Genomic DNA, 21,950 nt, shown 5'->3' with positions numbered 1-21,950 from the left:
GTATAATCAATAATATTTGTACGTATTAAATTAGAATTTTCATTATTTTCTTTGTATAATTTAGAGATTTTTTGAAAATTGTAAATTTTTAAATATAAAAACACATTTTTTTAAAATACAATTTTGCAACGAAAATAACAGGAGTACAATTAAATACAAGTAAGTTCAATTATTTTTCGGAAAAATTAAATTAAAATTATGGTAGGGGTGTTTTTGGTTATAAATCGTATTTTTATAAAATACTTTTTGGAAAATGATAAAATTGAAAAAAAAAAGTATTTTCATAAATTTTATTAAATATTTTTCATTGTTAATTTTTTTTATATAAAGAAAATGGCACTGTCACAGTCCGATGAACGGCGAAAGACAAAACATCAACACATCAAACATACTCTACAAAACCCTGATCTTTATATATCTATATTTCTTATTGCGATTTATGGAGCTGGGTCTGAGGATACAAGTGTTAACTTTTCAGTTATGTGTGGGGAGAGTGAGAGAGAGGGAGAGAGAGAGAGAGAGAGAGAGAGAGAGAGAGAGCGAGCGAGGGGGAGAGGCACAGAGATAGAGATAGAGAGGGAGAGAGAGAGAGCGAGGGGGAGAGGCACAGAGATAGAGATAGAGATAGAGAGGGAGAGAGAGAGATTGATAGAGAGAGAGAGGGAGGGAGGGAGGGAGGGAGTCCGTGTTTCGATGACCGGGCAAAGACGAAGCAATGGATGTCATTGACATCAAATTCTCACGTTTTATTATGAGGTACCATGTTCTCTTCCAATACCTTGTCTTATTCTCTTCTTCCTTACATGTTTTATTAGTCTTCAAAAATGCTTCCTTTAACTTTATTTCATCAAACATGCTTCAAACTCATTAATATATTTCTGTTTAAAAAATAGCAAAAATGATTGTTATGTATGTACAATTATTGGTTTTTTTTCCATTAGAATTTTACTAAGCTTTCAAAGTAATAGGATTTTTATGTAAATAGTTGAAATATTATAACATAATTGAGAAATGATGAATATTTTAAATAGTTTTAATATTATTAACATAATTAGAGAGATGATGAACTTTTTGAATTGATAAGTACTTCATATATCAGTATTAAGATTTATTTGTGTCTCGGCGGATTCTCTATGTAAATAGGTTTATATTTTTTTTAATTCGTAACTATTTCTTAATTTTTGTCCTACATCACTTATATTTACAAATCTTCCAAAAGAAAAATTGGAAGTAATTAAGAACATTCTTTTAAAACTACTTTATTCCTCACTCAATGCTCAGTTGCATATGTTTCGAACAATAAGCGTAGTCAATATGTGATAGGGTTTTTGTTAAATTTTCTGCTTTGTACTTGTTCTTTTTGCTTTTTTAAAAAACAACTAAAATAAAAGCATTAACAGGAAGACCTATTTTAAGCGTAGTTGACAACATAGTGTCAATAACATAACCTTGATATATGTGTATTGCCCGTTTGAGAAATCTTAAAATAAGTAACTTATAACTTAAAATGAATAAGTAACTTATAAGTGATAAGTAGATGAATGCTTTATAAGTTATATAAGTGTTTGGATAATTTTATTTATACGTCAGAATTTTTTCACTTAAATGAACTAAAATAAATAATTTTTACATATAATTATCTTAATTTGTGAATTTTATGTTAGATTGACATTAAAAATTATTTATATTAAAACCGAAGTTAATAAAAAAGTAAAAAAATCAATATAAGTTGAGAAAAAGTACGTCGTTGCTAAAATTCAACTTATCAGCTTATAAGTTGTAAATTCGACTTATACGTTAGGCAGACAAACAATCGTCAATAAGTTATAATGGACTTATAAGTAAATAAGCCCACTTAACAGAATTGCCAAACAGACATGGGTAGCAATCCATTAAGAAACCTCTTATATAGAGAATCGTGAAGAACCATTATTTAAAAAATATAAAATATAAAATTTATTTCATTTTTCATCATATAAAGTTACAATTTTTAGTTACCAAGTTAAAAATCGAAGTTACACAATTTTTTAATTTAAAAAATTATTGAAATTTAATGAAAAAGTTTAAATTAGTTTTATAGTAGAAACACAGTAGAATCATACTTATTAAAAATTATTCCATTGTATTTAAAATCAATATTTTTCCAATTTTAATTGTTAATTTTTTTTATTATATTCAAATATAATTATTATTCTAGATTAGCATCGAATTTTATATTTTTTGAAATAAAATTTTACAATTTGTGATGAGATTCTATAATAGAATCTTTGTTTTTCCACGGTTCTCCATATAAGATGGTTCTCCATGGAGTAAAGGCCTATATATATATATATATAATTTGATAACCGAACCGATTTAAATGGTTGGGTTCCGGTTATAGGTTTAAACCGAACCGGAAAAAACCAAACATGCAACATGCAACATAAAAATTTACATTCTGCAGCCTACATACTTCCCAGTGTTATGCAATATAAAAGTACATTATTTTTGGCTAAAAATGAATGTACCACGCTCTCCCCAAGAGAACAAAATTCTAAAGATCCCGTCCATTACAATCCAATCTTATGTTTCAGGTTTCATCTGTTTTAATAATTTGTAAACAAAAATAATAAGCTCGAGGGTATTAACGTGTATAGTGGTGTTACCATTAACGAGAACAAGTAAAACATGAACATGTATGTTCAACAAACTAAACATGTTTCGTAGAATGATATGTTTTGCAATGTTCTACTTGTAAAATGTATGAGATTTTCATTAAAATAGTTATATTTGTAGAACACGATTTACTTTTTGCAATATTTTACGTAATATTTTACATGCAAATATGTACGCTGAGGATTCCAATAAAATAGTGGACTCCATAACGTAACTCTATATATCTTAATAACTTACAAGATATATATAGAGAGAGAAAGAGAGATAGATATATAGAACAACGTTCTGTAAAGTCCTTCATTTTTGTGGATTCTTGGAGTCCAACATCCGTGCCATCCATTACAATGCAATCTAATAGTCCATGTATTAAAAACAAAAACAATAAACTTCGGGGTATAAACGCATGTAGTGGTGTTGCATTATTAATGTTAAACAAGTGAAACATGTCTGTTTTGTAAATTAAGCATGCTTTGTAATTTTCTGCTTGTTGAATATAAGAGATTGCACGATATTCATTAAAATAGTGATGTATGTAGAGCAGTATTCGAAAAATAATACATATTGCGATATTTTACTTGCAGATATAGAACTTAACTCTCTCTGTATATATACACAAATATACAGTTATGTATCCATTAGCAATTTAAGAATAATATTTGTTTTTTTTTCATTTTAGTGGTCTTTGATAACGATAAAATTTGAACGAACATGACAAAAAATTAGCAAATTACCGACTTGTTCTTATATTTAGTGTATAAACTAATAATATAAAAGATTTTTTTTAATCTTGTTCCTTGTGATTCATTTGACCGTCGATTATGTTTTGTTCAATTATGTTTTTAGATATGTATTAGTTAAGATATATTATGTAGTTCATATACATTTGATAAACATATTATTTGGAATTAAATACAAATGCGTAAAACAAAAGAGGTAGTTGTTTCTTTAATTTAAATATAGTAGACTAGTATTAAAAGTATTTATAAAATTGACTTTTTTTCTTTTTTCATCATGCCATTACTTGGCTTTAGAGTTGTAGGCGTTTAGATCTTGTAAGATTCATCAATAATATAAATTATTTCCATTTGAAGAATATATATTGAATTTTATAACTCTTGTGTCTTTGCCTATTCTTTGTGAATATAAGTTTTATCCTATGTTTTTCATGTTTCCTCCATAGTCCAATGTGGAATTGTGTCAAGAGCTTATATAATTGTTCGGACTCCTAGTGAATATTTGTTCGTTCGGGTGATCCATTTTTCCTACCATTGTCCAACGTGAAATTATGTCAAGACCTTATATACTTATTTGGGTCATAGTAAATATTTGTTCGTTCGGGTGATCCATTTAAAATGGGTTTTTTGAGGACATGGGCCAAAAGTTATAGGTAGCTACAACCAACCTTTTCAATTTTTACTTATTACTCATCTCCATATTTTCATTATCAAACATTATATTTGTCATTCCCCTTTTCTCTTTTATATTACGACTCCTTCAACTTTTCAGCTTCTCCAACTCCACTGTCCACTTTTGAAGCTCGCGGCCACCGAATCTCCGATCTCTCTCGGTAACACATTGAAGCCTAAGTTTACCTTCTTAGATAATTAGTTTTCAATTAGTGAAACGTCTCTCATATATACATCTATTCTTTATCTTCTTCGATTTACTCGTAAATCGTCTCATTTTGTGCCCTTTACCATATATATATATATATTTGTACAGAATAACAACGTTTGTATGTATTTTAACATAATTGAATATCAAGATCTTTAGTTTATGTTTAATTTTTGTTTCCTTTTAACATAATTGAAATTTATCCCCACATTTGCTTCCTTTATTTTTTATCTTTAAATATGATTCCTCAAATTCATTCATTCAATAGATTTTGATGGTTATTCATTAGTGATGAATACAGTGATGTGCCTCAAAAGTGAATATTTATGAGTGATGAATACCTTAGTTTGCCTCAGAGGTGAATATGGTGTTCGAAGAGCGCATGCCATACATTTTTCGAGAATATAATCCTACAAAAAATATTTTTGCATTTTGTGATTTTAAGATATTTTTTAGGTTTGTCACGAAGGCGCAACCCACAATTCCCAAATTTTAGTTGAGGCTTTAACCTTTATATAACCCTGAAATAAATTTTCCACATCCGAAAATACATATTAGCTTGTAGATGTAGGGTATCCAATGGATTTATGGGAATCCAAAGGATTAATGTGTTGAAGGAAACATTTCAATCATCTTGTTATCATTGTAACACCCCGGTCCTATATTGAGTAGATTTGAGACTTGAGTTCACTTTATAAGTCAACTAAGTGCACAAACAAATCATGATCTTTTGGGGGTATGTACTGGGCTTGTGGAAAACCCAATTTGGTTGCATTTGTTTTGCATTTGGGCGTAGACTTCGGCTTATTTCGGATTTGGAATCGGGACTTTACCAGATTTGCGAAAAAGGCTCGGGATTTGACCCGGGTTGTCACAATCATGTAAAATGATTATTGAATGAACATTTGTAGCTTGAAAAACTAGATTCACAATTCAGTTCGGCATGTATTCATCTTTTAATTACTTTTCTTCCTAAATGTTGATTAGGAGACGGATAAATCTCTTGGATGTTATCAATTGCTGTAAGCTAGCATCTAGTTCTCCACCAATCTTACAGGCATTAGTACTTGCAAAATGCAGTAATCTTATTTTATGGCTTCGAAAATTTTCAAATTTGATATAGTGTGTTTGGGGTTAGCTTATTATATAACACCTGTAAGTGGCAGTAAGTTTCAACTTGGTACTTATTCATCATAGATGACCAAATTTTCACTGGTTCAGTCTGAAAGAAAGATAGTCTTGTGTTTGCTATGTTGTGATTGTTGTTGTAATGCCAGGGTTTGAATAAAGAAACCGATAAGAGTGATATTGTTATTTAACCTATTTTCTTGAGGTGTCTAAAATCTTCGGTTGCATTTTTTGATGTTAGCAAGTGTACACCTTAATACATGATTCTTCTCATTAGATTTAATTTTATTGAAGTGACAATTGTATGTATCATATTCAAAGAAGAAGTGCCATAATATTTTTCTGAATACAATTACCCTGTATCATCAGTAAATGTGACATGTAGTTTTATATATCAATTGTACTTGCAGATTGAGCTGTGTCAGAAATGGCAACAATGACAGATCTGCCCTATGAGCTCCTCTCTTACATTATACTTTTGTTGGTGCAGTCTCCAGGCGGAGCAGCTGATTTTGCAACGATCATCTCTGTGTAAGACATTAGATTCTAAGCCTTCCAAGTCTAAGTATATGTATATCTATGTGAATACGTTATATGGCTTCACCATTTATTTTACTTTAATGCTATTATTTTTATGGTTGTTTTTCCTCTTTTCTGATTGATTGCCAGATTTCATAATGCCTCCTTTTTGTTATTAAATTTCGTTAATTGTATGCTTAAGCAATAACTATACATTATTAAATTACTTGTGTTGGTAAATTTTTGAGAATTGCTTTTAACAAAGAATTTTAGAGTGTACTTTATGTTTTTTCATTTAAATATATATAAGAATTCAAAGGAATTAGGGGCTTAAAAAAACCTTCACTGCTGTATCATATTAGCTCAGCTAAGCAAATGGACTCTTTTCACTTTTTTCCCCTTCTGTTGTGTATCTTACTGAGATTTCTTCTCAGTACGTTATCTCTGGTTAACAGCGTACTGCTTTTCATAGGATGTGTCAGGTTTTTATGGGAGTTGGGTCCGTAATCAATTGAGGCAATGATCAAGAACGTGGGATAAGTGAGCAAGCCCCTCATATGGCCTCTCCTGCCCTCTTGGTAAAAGGGGTGTAGCAGGTCATACTAAAGAGGGTTGGTTGGGTTAACATTCTACAATCCATTTTTTGAGCAGTATTCAACATGGCACATAGGGCTGTGCATTCGGTTAAAACCGAACCGAACTATTTTTTTTTCGGTTAACCGAAACCGAACCGAAATATATTCGGTTTGTAACCGAACCGAAATTAATATTTCGGTTATTAATGAAAACTGAAATGAAAAACCGAAATCTAATAAAAAATACTAGAATTGCAGCAAAATATTCTAAAAATTTGAGTTGGCAGAAGATATAGTGGACCAGTAATAATCAATCTCCAACAGTGGAGAGAAACATCCATAGTATCTAATTAAAATGATTTGTGTAGTGGCCGGAGACCAAGTTCCTATTGTTTATTGTAAAATAAAAAAGGCTGTAATTACATGTCCTGAAATTGTACAAGAATGATATAGTTCTTGATTACAGAAGACAAATCTGTACATAAATGGTTGAATAGAATCTCCATTTGCTTTTATAATGTGAGAGGCAAGAGTTAGATTTTAGATTGAGAGTCGTCTGAGGATAGTGTGCAGTGAGTACTGTGTGCATATGTCTGTATAATGTCTTGCTATTATTATTAATAATATTTTAATTTTTATAAACTATTCGGTTATATTTTCGGTTTTCCGGTTAACCGCGGTTAAAAACCGAAATACCGAAAAACCGAATTTTAAAAATTTCTCTACCGAAACCGAACCGAATTATAAAATTTGGTTAACCGAACCGAAATTATTTCGGTTATTCACCGAACCGAATGCACACCCCTAATGGCACACTTGTGGCATCTCCTGCCCTCTTGGTAAAAAAAATTCATGCTTTAGGTGTACCTGTTATGAAGCTTTTCATGTTTTGTGAGCTGTTAAATATATATTATAATATGATTTTTTTTGATGTTTCAGGCATTTCGAAGAAGTTATTTATCGTTTTTTTCTAGTTAGAATGTAGACATCATCTACATCAACAGTTTACTAGTCCGCCTTTCATAGGGATCTCTAAATTGTCTTGGTAAATCTTTATTGCAGTTGCAGAAACTTTAATATGTTCGCGCAAGTTGAAGACATACTCGAGGTTGTCAACTTTAAAATAAAGTTGGAACTTAAGAATTTTAAACGGTATCAGCACATTAACAGTCTGCTAGTGAAATGTTCGGAAGCTGGAAATGTAGCTGCCCAGTTTTTGCTAGGGAAGGTAACATGTATATTTAATCTTGTTTTTGTTCTTTGGGTGGGGATCATTCGCCAACAGTAGTAATATGATTGTTAAACCACCTTTAGTTTGATGTTCCTTCGCTCAGAAACTTGTAAACAAACTTGATGCAAACCTAATAAGGAACATGACTTTTGTTACGCCTACACAGGTTATACTGGTGAGCTCTTCTCAGCTATTACTTTGTGAATGGAAGAAAGTAAAACATGATGCCCATCCTTGTGATTTTGCAACACTCAGTGAACTTGGTTGTATTCTTGCCACAGATGTTCCCAATGAGGACCATAAAGTTAGCTCTTTTATGGCCTACTTTTTACCTGAACAAGTATCTAATAATGAAGTCTCACGAACTAGATTGGTTCACTACCAGCTTGTGAAGGTTTTCTTGCTCAATGGCAGCCATCGTGACTTGGCTGAAATGTCTACATTCCTAACGAGTTATGTAAGGTTCTTCACCAGTGGTGGCGAAGAAGACACCCTCCTCAAATGCAGCAAATATCTTGGTTATTTCTCTGAGAGTATCAGATTTCTTGAGAAACAGTTAATGGAAGTCAATAGCTGTTCACGTTTCGAAGGCAATACAGATGCTATTAATTATCATATTGATGTAATGAAATTTAATCTCGTAGAATTCCGATCCCGGACACTTCGTTCCCTTGAAGTTAATTTGGGATAGGATTACATGTTATGCAAGAACTGTAAACTTTAAAAGGGTCATAAAAGGCTCCAGATTAGTATTAAGTGACTTGTGTTTCTTTTTTGTGTGCCTTCAGATCAGAGACAAAATATTGTGCTCCCAAAATTGAGGTCTGTTCTAGGGTGTCTGAGCTAATTTTAGTCGTGTCTTCTTCTAAAACATAGTTGCAGTTCCCATCATTAGTAAAACATTCCTGCTGATGAATTTAGTTTCTGAGTTGAAAAACAGCAACGGGTGAATGTGTGGTTTTATCAAAGTGGAAGACATACTTGTGCATCTGCATTCCTATATTCCTCATAAACAACTTGACAATTTGAAAACTGTTAAGTTGAGATTTAATTTTAGGGCTTTTTTCATAAATATTCAAGTTTTACAAATTTTTTGTAAAAATATTGTCATTTTTTAAAACAAATTGTAAAAATACTACCTTTCAAAAAATATTTGCAAAAATACAGAGGTTGCATTTGCAACAATATCTGCAACTGCTAGCAACCATATATGCAACCACAAAATTCAAATTTGAAAAAATATGTTGAAAATTACATTTAATTACAAAATAAGTTGCAAGTGTTGCAAATAAATGCCGGGGACAGATACCAATATCCGATACCAATATCACAAAAGCAACCATTGTACGTAAAACACGCACACTATCGACAGAGTAGAATATTATATAGTACTACAACTCAATAGCAACTGCAAACAAGATGCAGAACAACAAAACATCGTAGCATCGTTCGATGATCTATACACCTTCTATTCATCGGATTTCCATTCTTGCAAAGCATCACTGATCAGAAGCCTCTTCCTCCGTTTTTGGACAATCCTGACCAAACATCTATCTCTCCTGTCTCTCATCCATTCCCCATCTTCAACACATCTCCTGCGGGGCCGATACTAATGGCGGAAGAAAGAACCCGAACTTGATGGAGGAGGTGGTGGAGGAGGTGGATTCAGACCTATTTCCTCCTGTCATAAAATTAGCGGCAGTAGCATCACTATCATCTCAATTTTCCTGTCATAAAATCCTTGTTAAATCTCTCCTTGTCAATTTCTCTTAATTTTAAAGTTTAATGAATTTTTGACCATTAAGTATTTAATTAACGTATAGGGCATCGTCCTCATCAACCCCAAATACTTATGATACATTATTTGAATCATTTAAACACTATTTGAATCATTTACTCCCTTTAGTCCATTACCTTAATGCATATTACTTTTTCACGTACATTTAATAGTTTTAAAAATATACTTAGAATTAATATATTTTTTTTTAAATCCTCAAGTAAAATATAAAATATACTTTCTCCGTCCCACTCATTTTTTTTACAGTTTTTTCCTCAAATTTGGCAGTTATTTTAAGGTTACTATAAATTATAAATATGTACTTTATTTTTATAATTTAATTTTTTTGGTATTAAAATTTAAACATTATACTTTTATTTTGAAGAATTTTTTTTAAAAAATAAGTAATTACATTTTTTGAAAATTTTAAAATACATGTCGAACTCTCCCCCACAAAAGAGTATATTTGTATGTGCAAAAAGTCAAATACCATAAATTATGAAAAGTATAGAGTAATATATACTTTTAAAATATATTACTGCTTAACAAGAACAACTTAACATCATCATTCTCATTCCTCGATAAAAACAACAATCTCATCTCATCGTTTTAGACAATGCAAAAACCCTCTGCTCTTAGAACAATGCAAAAGTCAAAACCATTTGAACCTCTCACCGGTAGCTATTGCAGATATATTTTGTACGGGTTCACAATAAAAAATATTTGTTTTATATAATTTTTACTATTAATGTAAAGACAAATATACTTAAAGTAAGTATTATCTTACAATTCAATTACATAAACAAAATAAAAAAAATATTTGATTTTTGAAGTCGAACTATTACTATTATATAAAAGACGAAACATTGAAAGTTTTGGTACGGTACCTGTTTTTTGGTACACTTTAAATTTACTGAATTACCCTTATTTAACTTTAAAGTTTTATTAGCTTTAGTAATTAAATTATAATAGAAAAAGAAATAAAAATCGTTTTAGACTATAACACGTTACCCTTTTTTCCTCTCAATTAAAATAACTTCTCTAAATATTAAATCTGTTACTATTATATAAAAGACGAAATATTGAAAGTTTTGGTACGGTACCTGTTATTTGGTGCACGTTAAATTTACTAAATTAACATTATTTAACTTTAAAGTTTTATTAGTTTTAGTAATCGAATTATAATAGAATAGGAAATAAAAATCGTTTTGAACTATAACATTTATCATTTTCTTCTTTCAATTAAAACAATTTCTCTAAATATCACAAACAAGTTTATTTAATAAAATGAAATAATAATGTTATAATCACTAATAACTAATAAATTACCTTTTTCAACTACTTAATTGTTTATTTTATTTAAATATTATTTTACTTAGCTCTTGACTTTAACAATCCATAAATTCTTAACTGTTTAACGAGAACAACTTAACCTCATCATTCTTATTCCTCGATAACAATAGCAATCTCATCTCATCGTTTATAACAATGCAAAAACCCTCTGTACTTAGAACAATGCAAAAGTCAAAATCATATGAAACTCTGACCGGTAGCTATCGCAGATATATTTTGTACGGGTCCGCGAAAAAAATATTTGTTTTATATAATTTTTACTATTAATGTAAAAACAAATATACTTAAAGTAAGCATTATCTTACAATTCAATTATATAAACAAAATAAAAAAAATATTTGATTTTTTAAGTCGAAAGTTTGGTTGGTAGTTGGTCTGGAGACCTTAATTAAAGAAATATTTAAAATAAAATGCTTTCATAAATAGATTACTATTCACAATATAATTATATAAATACAAATAGAATTGTAATATGTCCAATGGTTTGATTTACATAAAATAATATATAATATTAAATAAAATTATACTATTGATCCACTCTTAAACAAAGAAATAAAAATAAATTACGTACAATTAGTTGGATTTGCAGCCTCGAATTAAAATAAAATAATAAAAGACTCATAAATTTGAAAGCAAATTTGTTTGGTCGATATAATGTCATCACGTTAAAATAAAAAAATAAACGAGCTAAAACAAAATAAATTGAAAGTAAATTCGTTTGGCAAATATAATGTCATCAGACTAAAATAAAATTATACATATTATCAATACGGTCTGAAACATAATAATATTCATTCCGGGATAATATAAAATTAAACAAAAAACTAAATATAATTAGCTGCATTTGGTTGACATAACGGGTCTGAGAGTGAAACCAACATTTGCTACCTCACGATAAAACAATATAATAAATATCACCGGTCTAGCTAAAAAATAAATTATCAAACCAGGCTACAACATAATATGTTGGTCGCTATAATGTCATCAGAATAAAATAAAATATGTTATCTATTCGGTTTAAAACAAAATAATATTTAACCAGAGCTAAAATAAAACTAAAAACAAACTAAATGTAAAACGAGCTTAAGGGTAAAAAAATAATGTATATTATTGATCAGTGTTCAAATAAAATTAAAGTCAACCTAATTAGTTGTTAGGTATAATGTAGACTTAGGATTGTGGGATAACTGGGATCCGACCCTAACTATTTTTCAGGATTTATCGGACTCGTCTCGGCACGCGATTCGGCTGATAATCAAACAAATAACAAAGTCAACTAATTTCTAGAAGAAATTAGGTTTTAATATCATTTTTAATGAAAATATTTCATTTTTCTGAGTCAAAGGGCTTTAGTTTCGCTCGAATCGGACTAACGGTCTATTTAATATCAATCAAACACAGATAATTCAATTTATTATTCAATATAAACAATTATTACTAATTTTTAAATCCTAAAATAATTTTTAAATAATTATTTAAGAAAAATCAGAACTGAAAATGATTTTTCTATATTTTTTGGAATTAAAATGAATTTATTATGATTTATTGAAAATTATTTGATTAATTATCAAAATAGTTAATCATTTTTAAATAATTAATAAATAATTAATAAATAATAAATAATTAAGAAAATAATTAAATCTGATTTTTAGAAAACATTTCAAAATTATTTATAATATAAATCAATTAATTAAATAATTAATTAATTAATTAATAAAATAAATAAAACTGATTTTTTAAATTAATAAAAATAAAAATCCAGAAACACCTGTGAGAATTCAAACTCTAACAATTTAAGATCAAAGTCGGGTATTTCATACAGGTTAAACGGGTCAATTCCGGGTCATGAAGAACATGACCGGAATTTTCCCAGAAACCGGCCACCGGAGCAGATTCCGGTGAGCCAATTTCAGGCCAAAAACGACCTGGTTTGGTTCGTTTCTCACATGGTTTCCATCCCAAATCACTTCACCAATCTGTTTCAGGACAAACTCGACCAAAAACATCCCTGAATAACAATCTCCGATCTAAACCGACATTAACTCCGACCAAAAATACTAACTTTTGATTCTGTACATGAAACTCGATGATTTATAGTGCAAATCAATGCTAAAGAACAGTATAATCAAACCCCTAACATTACACATATCAAAGATTCACAGAAATTACAGAGTTGTGATTTGAAAATCGAACATAAACCCTAATAATCAAACTTTGCTATCCAAGTATCGTTTGTTCGATTAAACACCATGAATCGATTGCAAATAATATCAGGAAGCTATATCAATCATCAAAACATCATAATAACCCTAGAATCAAAAATCCATAATTCGAACATAAACTCTATAAATCGAAAATAAAAAACGATGCATTAAAACATGAAATTGATGCTAGAAACTGAAAGAACGGAACAAAACTTTCGATTTGAGTACTTGAATCACTTGATTTGATGCTGTATTCAGTTCAAAATCACCGATCGATTCTTCGACCCACAACTGTTCTACCCGACCCGGTTTGCAGAGAATTTGTGTATTTTCTGATTTTAATTACTTAATTAATAATAATTAAATAAAAATTAGGCTATTTTTAGTAGTAAAATTAATACTTCTAGTTAAAATTAAGGTCCTAATTCTACACTTTTTAAAATTAATAAGCCCCTAATTTTATAATTTTTGAGTATTAAAATTTAATTTATAAATATTTTATATATGTAATATATATGCCAAAATTTCCCAAAAATTGTGAATAATGCAAAAATACAAAGAAATGGTATAAATGAAAGTCCTATAATTTTATAAAAATAAAAATGTGATTTTTGTGGGGTTTTTAACACCCAATGGGGCCCGGAAAAGTCATTTTTCGTGAAACGGGAAAATTTTTAAACTACCTAGATATTCATAATAATGCGATGGTAAAAGTCGTTTGATGAAAAATAAGGCCCATTGTTATATTTGAAATATCTGCTTTACAATCATGATTTAGGTCGTATAACTTTTGAAATGAGAGCTATAAATGCAAAAATAAAGTATCTGAAAAATATCTTAAAAATACAGGGACGACACAGAATGCACATAACACATAGCAATCAGGGTTTGACATTTAATTTCACATAAATGATACATTAACACATATAATTTATTATAAATATGATATAATACAGACGTAAATTTCCCGGGCGTTACAACAAAGAGTGTAAAGATCACCACAACCAGCAAGATGATCAGAAAGGATATTGGAGTAAAAATTCCATTTCTGGACAAAGAAAATTATCACCACTGAAAGGTGAAGATGCACCTACATCTTCTTTCTCAAGATGAAGCTTTTGTGGACTGCATTGAAAAAGGTCATCATGTTCCTATGAGAGCTGCTACAGGAAATGAACCATCAGTTTCAAAGCCCAGACATGAATGGTGTGATCCAGACATTGAACAAGTCAGGAAAGATAAAAAGGCCATGAACATACTGTTTAATGGTGTTGATGGTGATATATTTGACAACATCATTAACTGTAAAACAACAAAAGAGGTTTGGGACACAATTCTAATTATTTGTGATGGAACTGAGCAAGTAAGAGATAACAAAATGTAGCTCTTGGTTCAGCAATATGAGCACTTTCACTGTGAAGAAAGTGAATCACTCACTGACATATTTAGTAGATTTCAAAAGCTACTGAATGCTCTTAAGTTGCATGGAAAGGTCTATCAAATAAAAGACTCAAACCTTAAATTTCTTATATCTCTACCAAAGAAATGGAAGCCCATGACAGTCTCTTTAAGAAACTCTCAAGATTACAAGGAATTCACCTTGGAAAGACTGTATGGAATTATAAAAACCTATGAGATTGAAATAGATCAAGATGAAAAGATGGAGAAAGTAAGGAAGAAAGGAGGATCCATTGCACTAGTTGCTATGCAAGAAAAGGAAAAGGAGATGAAGGTTGAAGCTGTGGAATCTGCATCAAACTCAAGGGTCTGTGAAAGTAAGGTAAAGGGCTGGTAGCTGAAAATGATGAATAGTTGAGACAAGATGACATGGATGATATAGATGAGCATCTAGCATTCTTATCCAGAAGATTTGTCAAGCTCAAATTTAAGAAGAATTTTGGAGCAGCTAAGCCAAACAGAAATATGGTTGATAAGTCTAATTTCAAGTGTTTCAAATGTAGCTTGGCATGTCATTTTGCTAGTGAGTGTAGAAAGTCTGATTCTAGTAAAAAGAAGTTTGAGCCTGTTAATTACAAACAAAAATATTTTGAGTTGCTCAGACAAAAAGAAAGGGCTTTCATCACACAAGAGACTGACTGGGTTGCAGATGGATTGGATGAAGATGAAGAAACAAACTATGTCAACCTTGTCCTAATGACCAAATCAGATGAAGAAGAAGTTAGTTCATCCAGCAATCAAGTAATCACCACTAACCTAGCATATTTAACTAAATCTGAGTGCAATGATGCCATCAATGATATGTCTACTGAGCCGTATCATTTGCGTGTAACCCTTAAATCCCTCACTAAGGAAAATTCTAAAATTAAAGAAAACAATTTATTTTAAGTGAGAGGAATAATGTGTTAGAGTCTCAATTCATTGAATTTGAAAAATTGAGAATTGAATGTAAAACTATCAAGGATGAATTAACTGAATCTTTAAAGAAAGAGGAGATTTTAAGAAAGCAGTTTGAACGAGAACATGAAGTAATTAAGGCATGGAAATCATCTAGAGATGTCCATGCTCAAATTACTAAAGTTCAAGGTATATAATCATGTTGTGATGAAGCCTGGAAAAAGAGCAAGGAGAAGCTTGATTCTAATTTGATTGAAGGACTGTCAACGGATGTGGATTCGACGGATGATGAATGTTATCCGTCGAGAGACCAAAAGGACTATCCGTTAAAAGACAAGGAACCACATCCGTCGACTGAGAAAAAGCCAGTTAGCAAAGCCAAGCTAGCTAAGTTAAATGAAAAATATGGATCAGTTTCTAAAAACTTTATTCCAGGAGAATCAAGTCAAGTCAGAAAAGAAAAGAGAGTTAATGTTGGACATCTGTCTATCAAGCAATTGAATGACATATTGGAAAAGATTGAGGTTAAAACAGAATAAAAAAGGAAACACAATAGAAATGGGAAGGTAGGAATTAACAAACATAACAACTACACACCTGATAAATATGTACCAAGAAAAATCTGTGTTAAGTGTAGTAGCGTTAATCATTTGTCTGTTAATTGCAAACTTGCTATGCCTACTCCCATGTATACACCTCCCTCTTTTCCCAACATGACTACCATGCCTACAATGCCTATGAATATTTTGCCTACACAGAATTTGAATGCACAATTTGCTAATATGCCATTTGCACCTAGTCCTTATTATACTGCATTTAGTATACCTCAAATGCCATTTAACATGCCTTACTGGAATAACATGTTTGCACACAACATGCCTTTTCATGTTAACCAAAATGTGCATGATAATTCTGCTTCAATGAATGGTTTCAAAGGTCCAACTCAAATGACAAAGGATGAATCTGAAATACCCAAGTCAAATGAGGTCAAACTTAAGAAACCAAAGAAAAAGACTAACAAGGTACCAAAATCAACTTGATTTGATTTTGATGTGTGCAGGGAAATAGAAAGAATATTTGGTATCTGGATAGTGGTTGCTCAAGGCACGTGACTGGAGATTCTACCCTACTCACTGGTTTTAGGGAAAGAGCTGGCCCAAGTATTACTTTTGGAGATGACAACAAGGGTTATACTGTGGGATATGGCTTGATTTCAAAAGATAATGTCATCATTGAGGAAGTTGCCCTAGTGGATGGACTCAAGCATAATCTGTTGAGTATCAGACATCTTTGTGATAAGGGAAACTCAGTCACTTTTAATTCAGAAGCCTGTGGCGTGACCAACAAGAAGAGCAACAAAGTGGTTCTCACTTGAGTGAGAAAAGGAAATGTGTACTTAGCTGATTTCAACTCATCAAATGCAGAATCTGTCACTTGTTTATTTAGCAAGGCAAGTCAAGATGAAAGTTGGCTATGGCACAAGAAGCTATCCCATCTAAACTTCAAGACCATGAATGAGCTAGTCAAGAAAGATTTGGTTAAAGGTATTCCTCAAGTGGAGTTTTCAAAGGATGGACTTTGTGATGCCTTCCAGAAAGGAAAGAAGATTAAAGCATCATTCAAAAAGAAGCTCGATTCAACAATTGAAGAACCTTTGCAACTATTACACATGGACTTATTTGGACCAGTTAATGTATTGTCTATCTCAAAGAAAATATACTGCCTAATAATTGTGGATGATTTCTCAAAGTTTTCTTGGACATATTTTCTAAAATCCAAAGATGAATCTAGTGAAATCATCATCAATCACATAAGGCAAGTTAACGATCATCATGATCTTAAAAGTAAGAAGAATCAGAAGTGACAATGGAACCGAGTTCAAGAATTCTGCCTAGTAATTGTGGATGATTTCTCAAAGTTTTCTTGGACATATTTTCTAAAATCCAAAGATGAATCTAGTGAAATCATCATCAATCACATAAGGCAAGTTAACAATCATCATGATCTCAAAGTAAGAAGAATCAGAAGTGACAATGGAACCGAGTTTAAGAATTCTGCAATGAGATTATTTTATGAAGAAAATGGGATCATGTATGAGTTTTCTACAGCTAGAACACCATAACAAAATGGTGTGGTGGAAAGAAAGAATAGGTCTCTTATTGAAGCTACAAGAACAATGCTGGAAGAATCAAAGTTACCAACATATTTTTGGGTTGAAGCTGTAAATAGTGCATGTTACACTCAGAATATTTCTTTGGTTAATCAAGCCAAATGCATGACTCCCTACCAATTGTTCAAGAATAGGAAGCCAACATTAAATTTTCCACATGTTTTTGGCTGTAAATGTTATATCTTAAGGAATCAGACTGATCAACATGGGAAGTTTGATGCTAAAGCAGATGAAGGAGTTTTTGTTGGATATGCAGTTGGAAAAGTATATAGCAATCTTAGAACCAATATTGTTATAGAATCTGTACATGTTGTGTTTGATGATAAAAAGATTGAAGGACTGCAAGATGGTGATTTCCATGAAAACCTCAAATCTGACAATGTGGAGATGATTTGTGATGATAGTGATCAAGAACCAATATCCAAAGATAATGCAGAAAAGTCTACAACTAATGAATCACATAATTCAACATACATCCGTCGAGATGGAATAACCTTGTAAAAATCAATTACTTTTCTAGATTATTTTAAAACCGACGGATAATTGCTTTATTCTCATCCGTCGAATTGTCTACATCTTAGCCGTTGAAGTTCTGAACATTATCCCTCGGATATACTTACAGTCTGCAAGTATATCACGACGGATAATTGACTGAATTTTGACAGTTTATTTTTACTTTTAAACGGCTATTTTGGGCAATTTTCATTGGGTCTTTAATTTTTACCTTTAATTTTTATCCCGTTTTATCTGAGAATTCATAAAAGCTTTATTTCATTTCATTTTAGCTTTTATCTTTCTCTATTACAATTAACTGCTCTCTTCTTCCTCAAAGCAAAATCCCCTTTCTTTCTGTAACTTTTCTTGCTTAACAATAGCACCAGTAGTCAAGATCATGTCTCAGTCAGAATTCATTTATGAGAAGAACAACTATGTGGGTCTTGTGAACAAAGAAATTCCATTTTTGTGAAGGGATGCAAGCTCAACTACGCCATGTTGGAATCACCCACAATCTATTGTGAAGTTGTGGAGGAGATGTGGACCACTGCTGTGTTTCAAGCAACTGACAAAACCATAACTTTCTCCATTAAAGGTAAGAAATTTTGCATTAACAGTGATACTATTCAAGCATGCTTTAAAATTCCTGAAAACACTACTACTAAATCACACACAGATGCTGATTTAATTAACTTGCTTAATTCTATTGGTTATGCACTCCCTACCACTAAGTTAAGTGAGATTAGAAGGCTAGGTCTTAGGAAAGAGTGGAGTTTTCTGTGTGATGTAGTTACCAAGGTGTTTTCTGGTAAAATAAGTAACTTTGATTCTGTCAATACTGTTATGCTTAACATGCTCTACATGCTGGTTACTGATAATTACTATAACGTTAGTGATGTTATCATGTTTGAGTTAGGTTACAATTTAGGGGAGATTAAAAAGAGATCTAAAAATGTTTATTATGTTAGATTCCTTATGATTATTGCTAACCATCTTTGTGAGGATCTTGTGATTGAGAACCCAACCAACAAACTGGATTGTTGGGTTTTGTTGGGTTTAAGAAAGAAGAGTAATTGCAGATTTAAACAGAGTCAATCACCACAAAGAGGTGCCCCTTGTTTATTTGCCTATCATGGAGGGCCCTCAGGTAAGTGAGATAAATACTTTTGTCCTAACTCCTTCTACCTCTCAAGTTTATTTTCCATTGACTGTAGCTATAACATCTGTGTCAATGACCCAACAAATGCCTACCCAAGCCACAAAATCCAAAACTTCAAAATCCAAATCAAAGAAACCACACTCTGGTGTCTCTCAAAAGATGCCAGTTTCAAAATCTACCAAAACCGAAGAGGGGAGTGTGAAGGGTGGTGAGGTTGGTGAGGGACAGGGTGAACATAAAAGAAGCCCTAAGAATAAGGATGGTGAGGTGAGTGTACCCAAACTTAGCCACATAACAGTTTTCCAACAAACTGTGGTGCTTAATAAGGAAATTAGCACATCTCTAGTTTCATCCTCCCAAAAGGATGCTACTATTGAAACAAGCTCCCAACCAGGAGCACAGGCCAAAAGGGCTAAGGACACAGAATCACCCCATACTTATACAAGAAAGAGGAAGTCTAGAAAACTTGGGGATGTACAGGGATCACACACAGTGCAAACTGCAGCTAAAGACTCAGTCACTGCAACTTCTCAATTCAGTTTGATGTGGCTCCAATAAATGTGGAGTCACGGCCAAAATCTTTAATAATAGAAGCACCAAACACACAAAATTCTCCCACCAATTCTCTGGACGTGGACACGATACACACATCACTTCCTTATTCTCCTTCTTTAACTCTGTTGGAGAAGCCAAAATTCAGTGCAAGTGAGCATCATCTTTTAGATGATTTGTTGGCTCACCTGCCAATTCTTTCAGGAACTGTTGAGACTTCTGTGCCTAAATTATCATCAATATGCACATAGTCCAGAATAATTTCAACTCCAAACTCTATCATTTCCTCTATTCCGATGGATATTATTCATCCATAGGCTAGTGATTGTATCCCAATGGATGTGTCTGACAGCAGTCATTCGTCGGCTATCCTAACTACCGCCCCGATGGATATTCCCTATCATTCGGTACTCACTACATAAGCTGAATTTTCAATAATTGTTACAAGTGTAGATGAGCTAGTAGTTGTACAATCACTCCCAGGATTGAGGGAAGGGAGTGAACAGAGTGAGAGGCTGAGTTGTTCTCAGGCAAAAGGAGAGGAAATGAGAGAAAATATGCAGGCTATTTCTTCCAGCTTGGAAAATGTGAGTGAGGAAAGTTCCACCTTAGCAGGTGAAGGTGAGGGTGTGAGGGTGGTGATCCAAGGAGAGCCCTTGATGCAAGAATATAGAGAAAATGAGAGAAATGCATGTACTGAAATCTGGGAAGAGCCTATTGTAAGTGAGTTAATGGATGTCAATGAGGCTGACAAGAAACAGCTATTTCAGCAAGAATATCAAGCTGTCTTAGACTCTGTTTCTTATGAAGCTGAGTCATTTACTCACCCTGTGTCAGCATATTAAGCTTTAGCTGAACAGGACAATATGGCTGATGAAAGGATGTTAAACCTTGTACATACTACTGCTTCAATACAAAGGGCAAAGGATGCCATCACTACTATGCCTTCCACAACTGGTAGTGACCTTGAATTGGCTGAAGATTTATTTGGGGATGATGGTGAATATGATGAGGATGATAGCATGAGCATAGGGGGAGATGCAAATATTCCTCCATGAATGCTAAGCAAAGACTGCTCATATTTACATCTTCAATCCACCTTATTCAAGCTTATTCATGACACCCAAACAACAATTCAAGCATCCACAAGTTCCAACATAAAAAGGTTACTCAAAGCACACCTGGAATCTCTACAGCTATACAAGATTCAGGCTCTCCAACAAAGTCAACATGTGGATGCAATCAAGCAAGAAATTTCTGAAGTCAAACAAGATTTTGTAGCAAGGTTGGATGCTAGACATCCAGGAACCACTATGACTGAAATAGCTCAAAAGCTAAGGAAAAAAGCTGATTTAAACAGAAAGGTTGAGGCCATGGACTCTAGACTGTCAAATGTGGAAAAGTCAGTGGCCAAGATACTTGCAAATTAGGAAGCTCAAACCAGTTTGCTTCAACAGTTGGTGGCTGCATAACTCTCTACCACTACTCAACTTGATGCTAACAAAAAGGAGGAGAAAGACTCAATCATCTCAGTTAGTCAAGGGGAGTCAACAAGTAAGGGGGAGAAAGTGCTCAACATTCAAGTCGGTAAAGTGATTGTGCCAGCAATCACTTTCACTAAGCGACTAGCCATGGATAACGTTGATCTAATCAATCTAACAGCAACAAACTTAGCAGAAGTTGAGAAAAAGCTGGATGATAAATGGAAGCATATTGATGAAGAAATCCAGAAGAAGTTTGGTCCAATTGAGAAACCAGACAAGATCTTTCATCACTTCTCTCAAGTCAAGCAAATTTCTGTGAATGAAATGAGTCTGGGTAATTTGGAAAAGGGCCAACCTTCATGTATAAAGTCTCCAAAAGCCAAATTGGTTTTGAAGCCCAAAAGGAATTATCCAAAGTCATCTGACAAGAACCCCTTGGATCTTATGTTTGAGACTCCAAGGCCATATGAAAAGAAGCTGTTGGCAAGGTCCATTGCATTCTTCAAAGATCCAACTGACTCAGTCCTAAAGAGAAGAATTGCTAAAATCTACAGGAATGGAAAAGAAATATGTGTGGTGGTTGGACACCCTCAGTTTGCAGAAGCTAAGAAGGAAGAAAATGAGAGGATTAAACAAAAAAAGAAGCAAGCTGCTTTAGATGCTAAAAAGCTCAAACAGA

The 21,950-nt window shown here is 32.3% G+C and overlaps 1 protein-coding gene across 2 annotated transcripts; it reads left to right on the top strand.

Moving 5' to 3' along the window:
- Nucleotides 1-351: 351 nt before the first annotated feature.
- LOC141716656 (uncharacterized) lies at nucleotides 352-8,557 on the top strand. 2 transcript variants are annotated; one of them, XM_074518851.1, is made up of 5 exons: nucleotides 692-756; nucleotides 4,162-4,222; nucleotides 5,808-5,928; nucleotides 7,554-7,719; nucleotides 7,889-8,557. In XM_074518851.1, exons 3-5 carry the CDS (start codon nucleotides 5,825-5,827, stop codon nucleotides 8,411-8,413), a joined length of 795 nt encoding a protein of 264 aa, XP_074374952.1. In that variant the 5' UTR covers nucleotides 692-756; nucleotides 4,162-4,222; nucleotides 5,808-5,824; the 3' UTR covers nucleotides 8,414-8,557. The 2 variants fall into 2 exon arrangements, with proteins under 2 accessions (XP_074374951.1, XP_074374952.1); XM_074518850.1 differs by lacking the exon at nucleotides 4,162-4,222 and having other exon boundaries at nucleotides 352-756; nucleotides 7,889-8,556.
- Nucleotides 8,558-21,950: the final 13,393 nt, after the last annotated feature.

Source organism: Apium graveolens, chromosome 4 (assembly GCF_009905375.1).
Source record: "Apium graveolens cultivar Ventura chromosome 4, ASM990537v1, whole genome shotgun sequence".
Classification (NCBI taxonomy): domain Eukaryota; kingdom Viridiplantae; phylum Streptophyta; class Magnoliopsida; order Apiales; family Apiaceae; genus Apium; species Apium graveolens.
The sequence above is the reverse complement of the archived record's forward strand: the minus strand, read 5'-3'. Positions and strand labels throughout refer to the sequence as shown.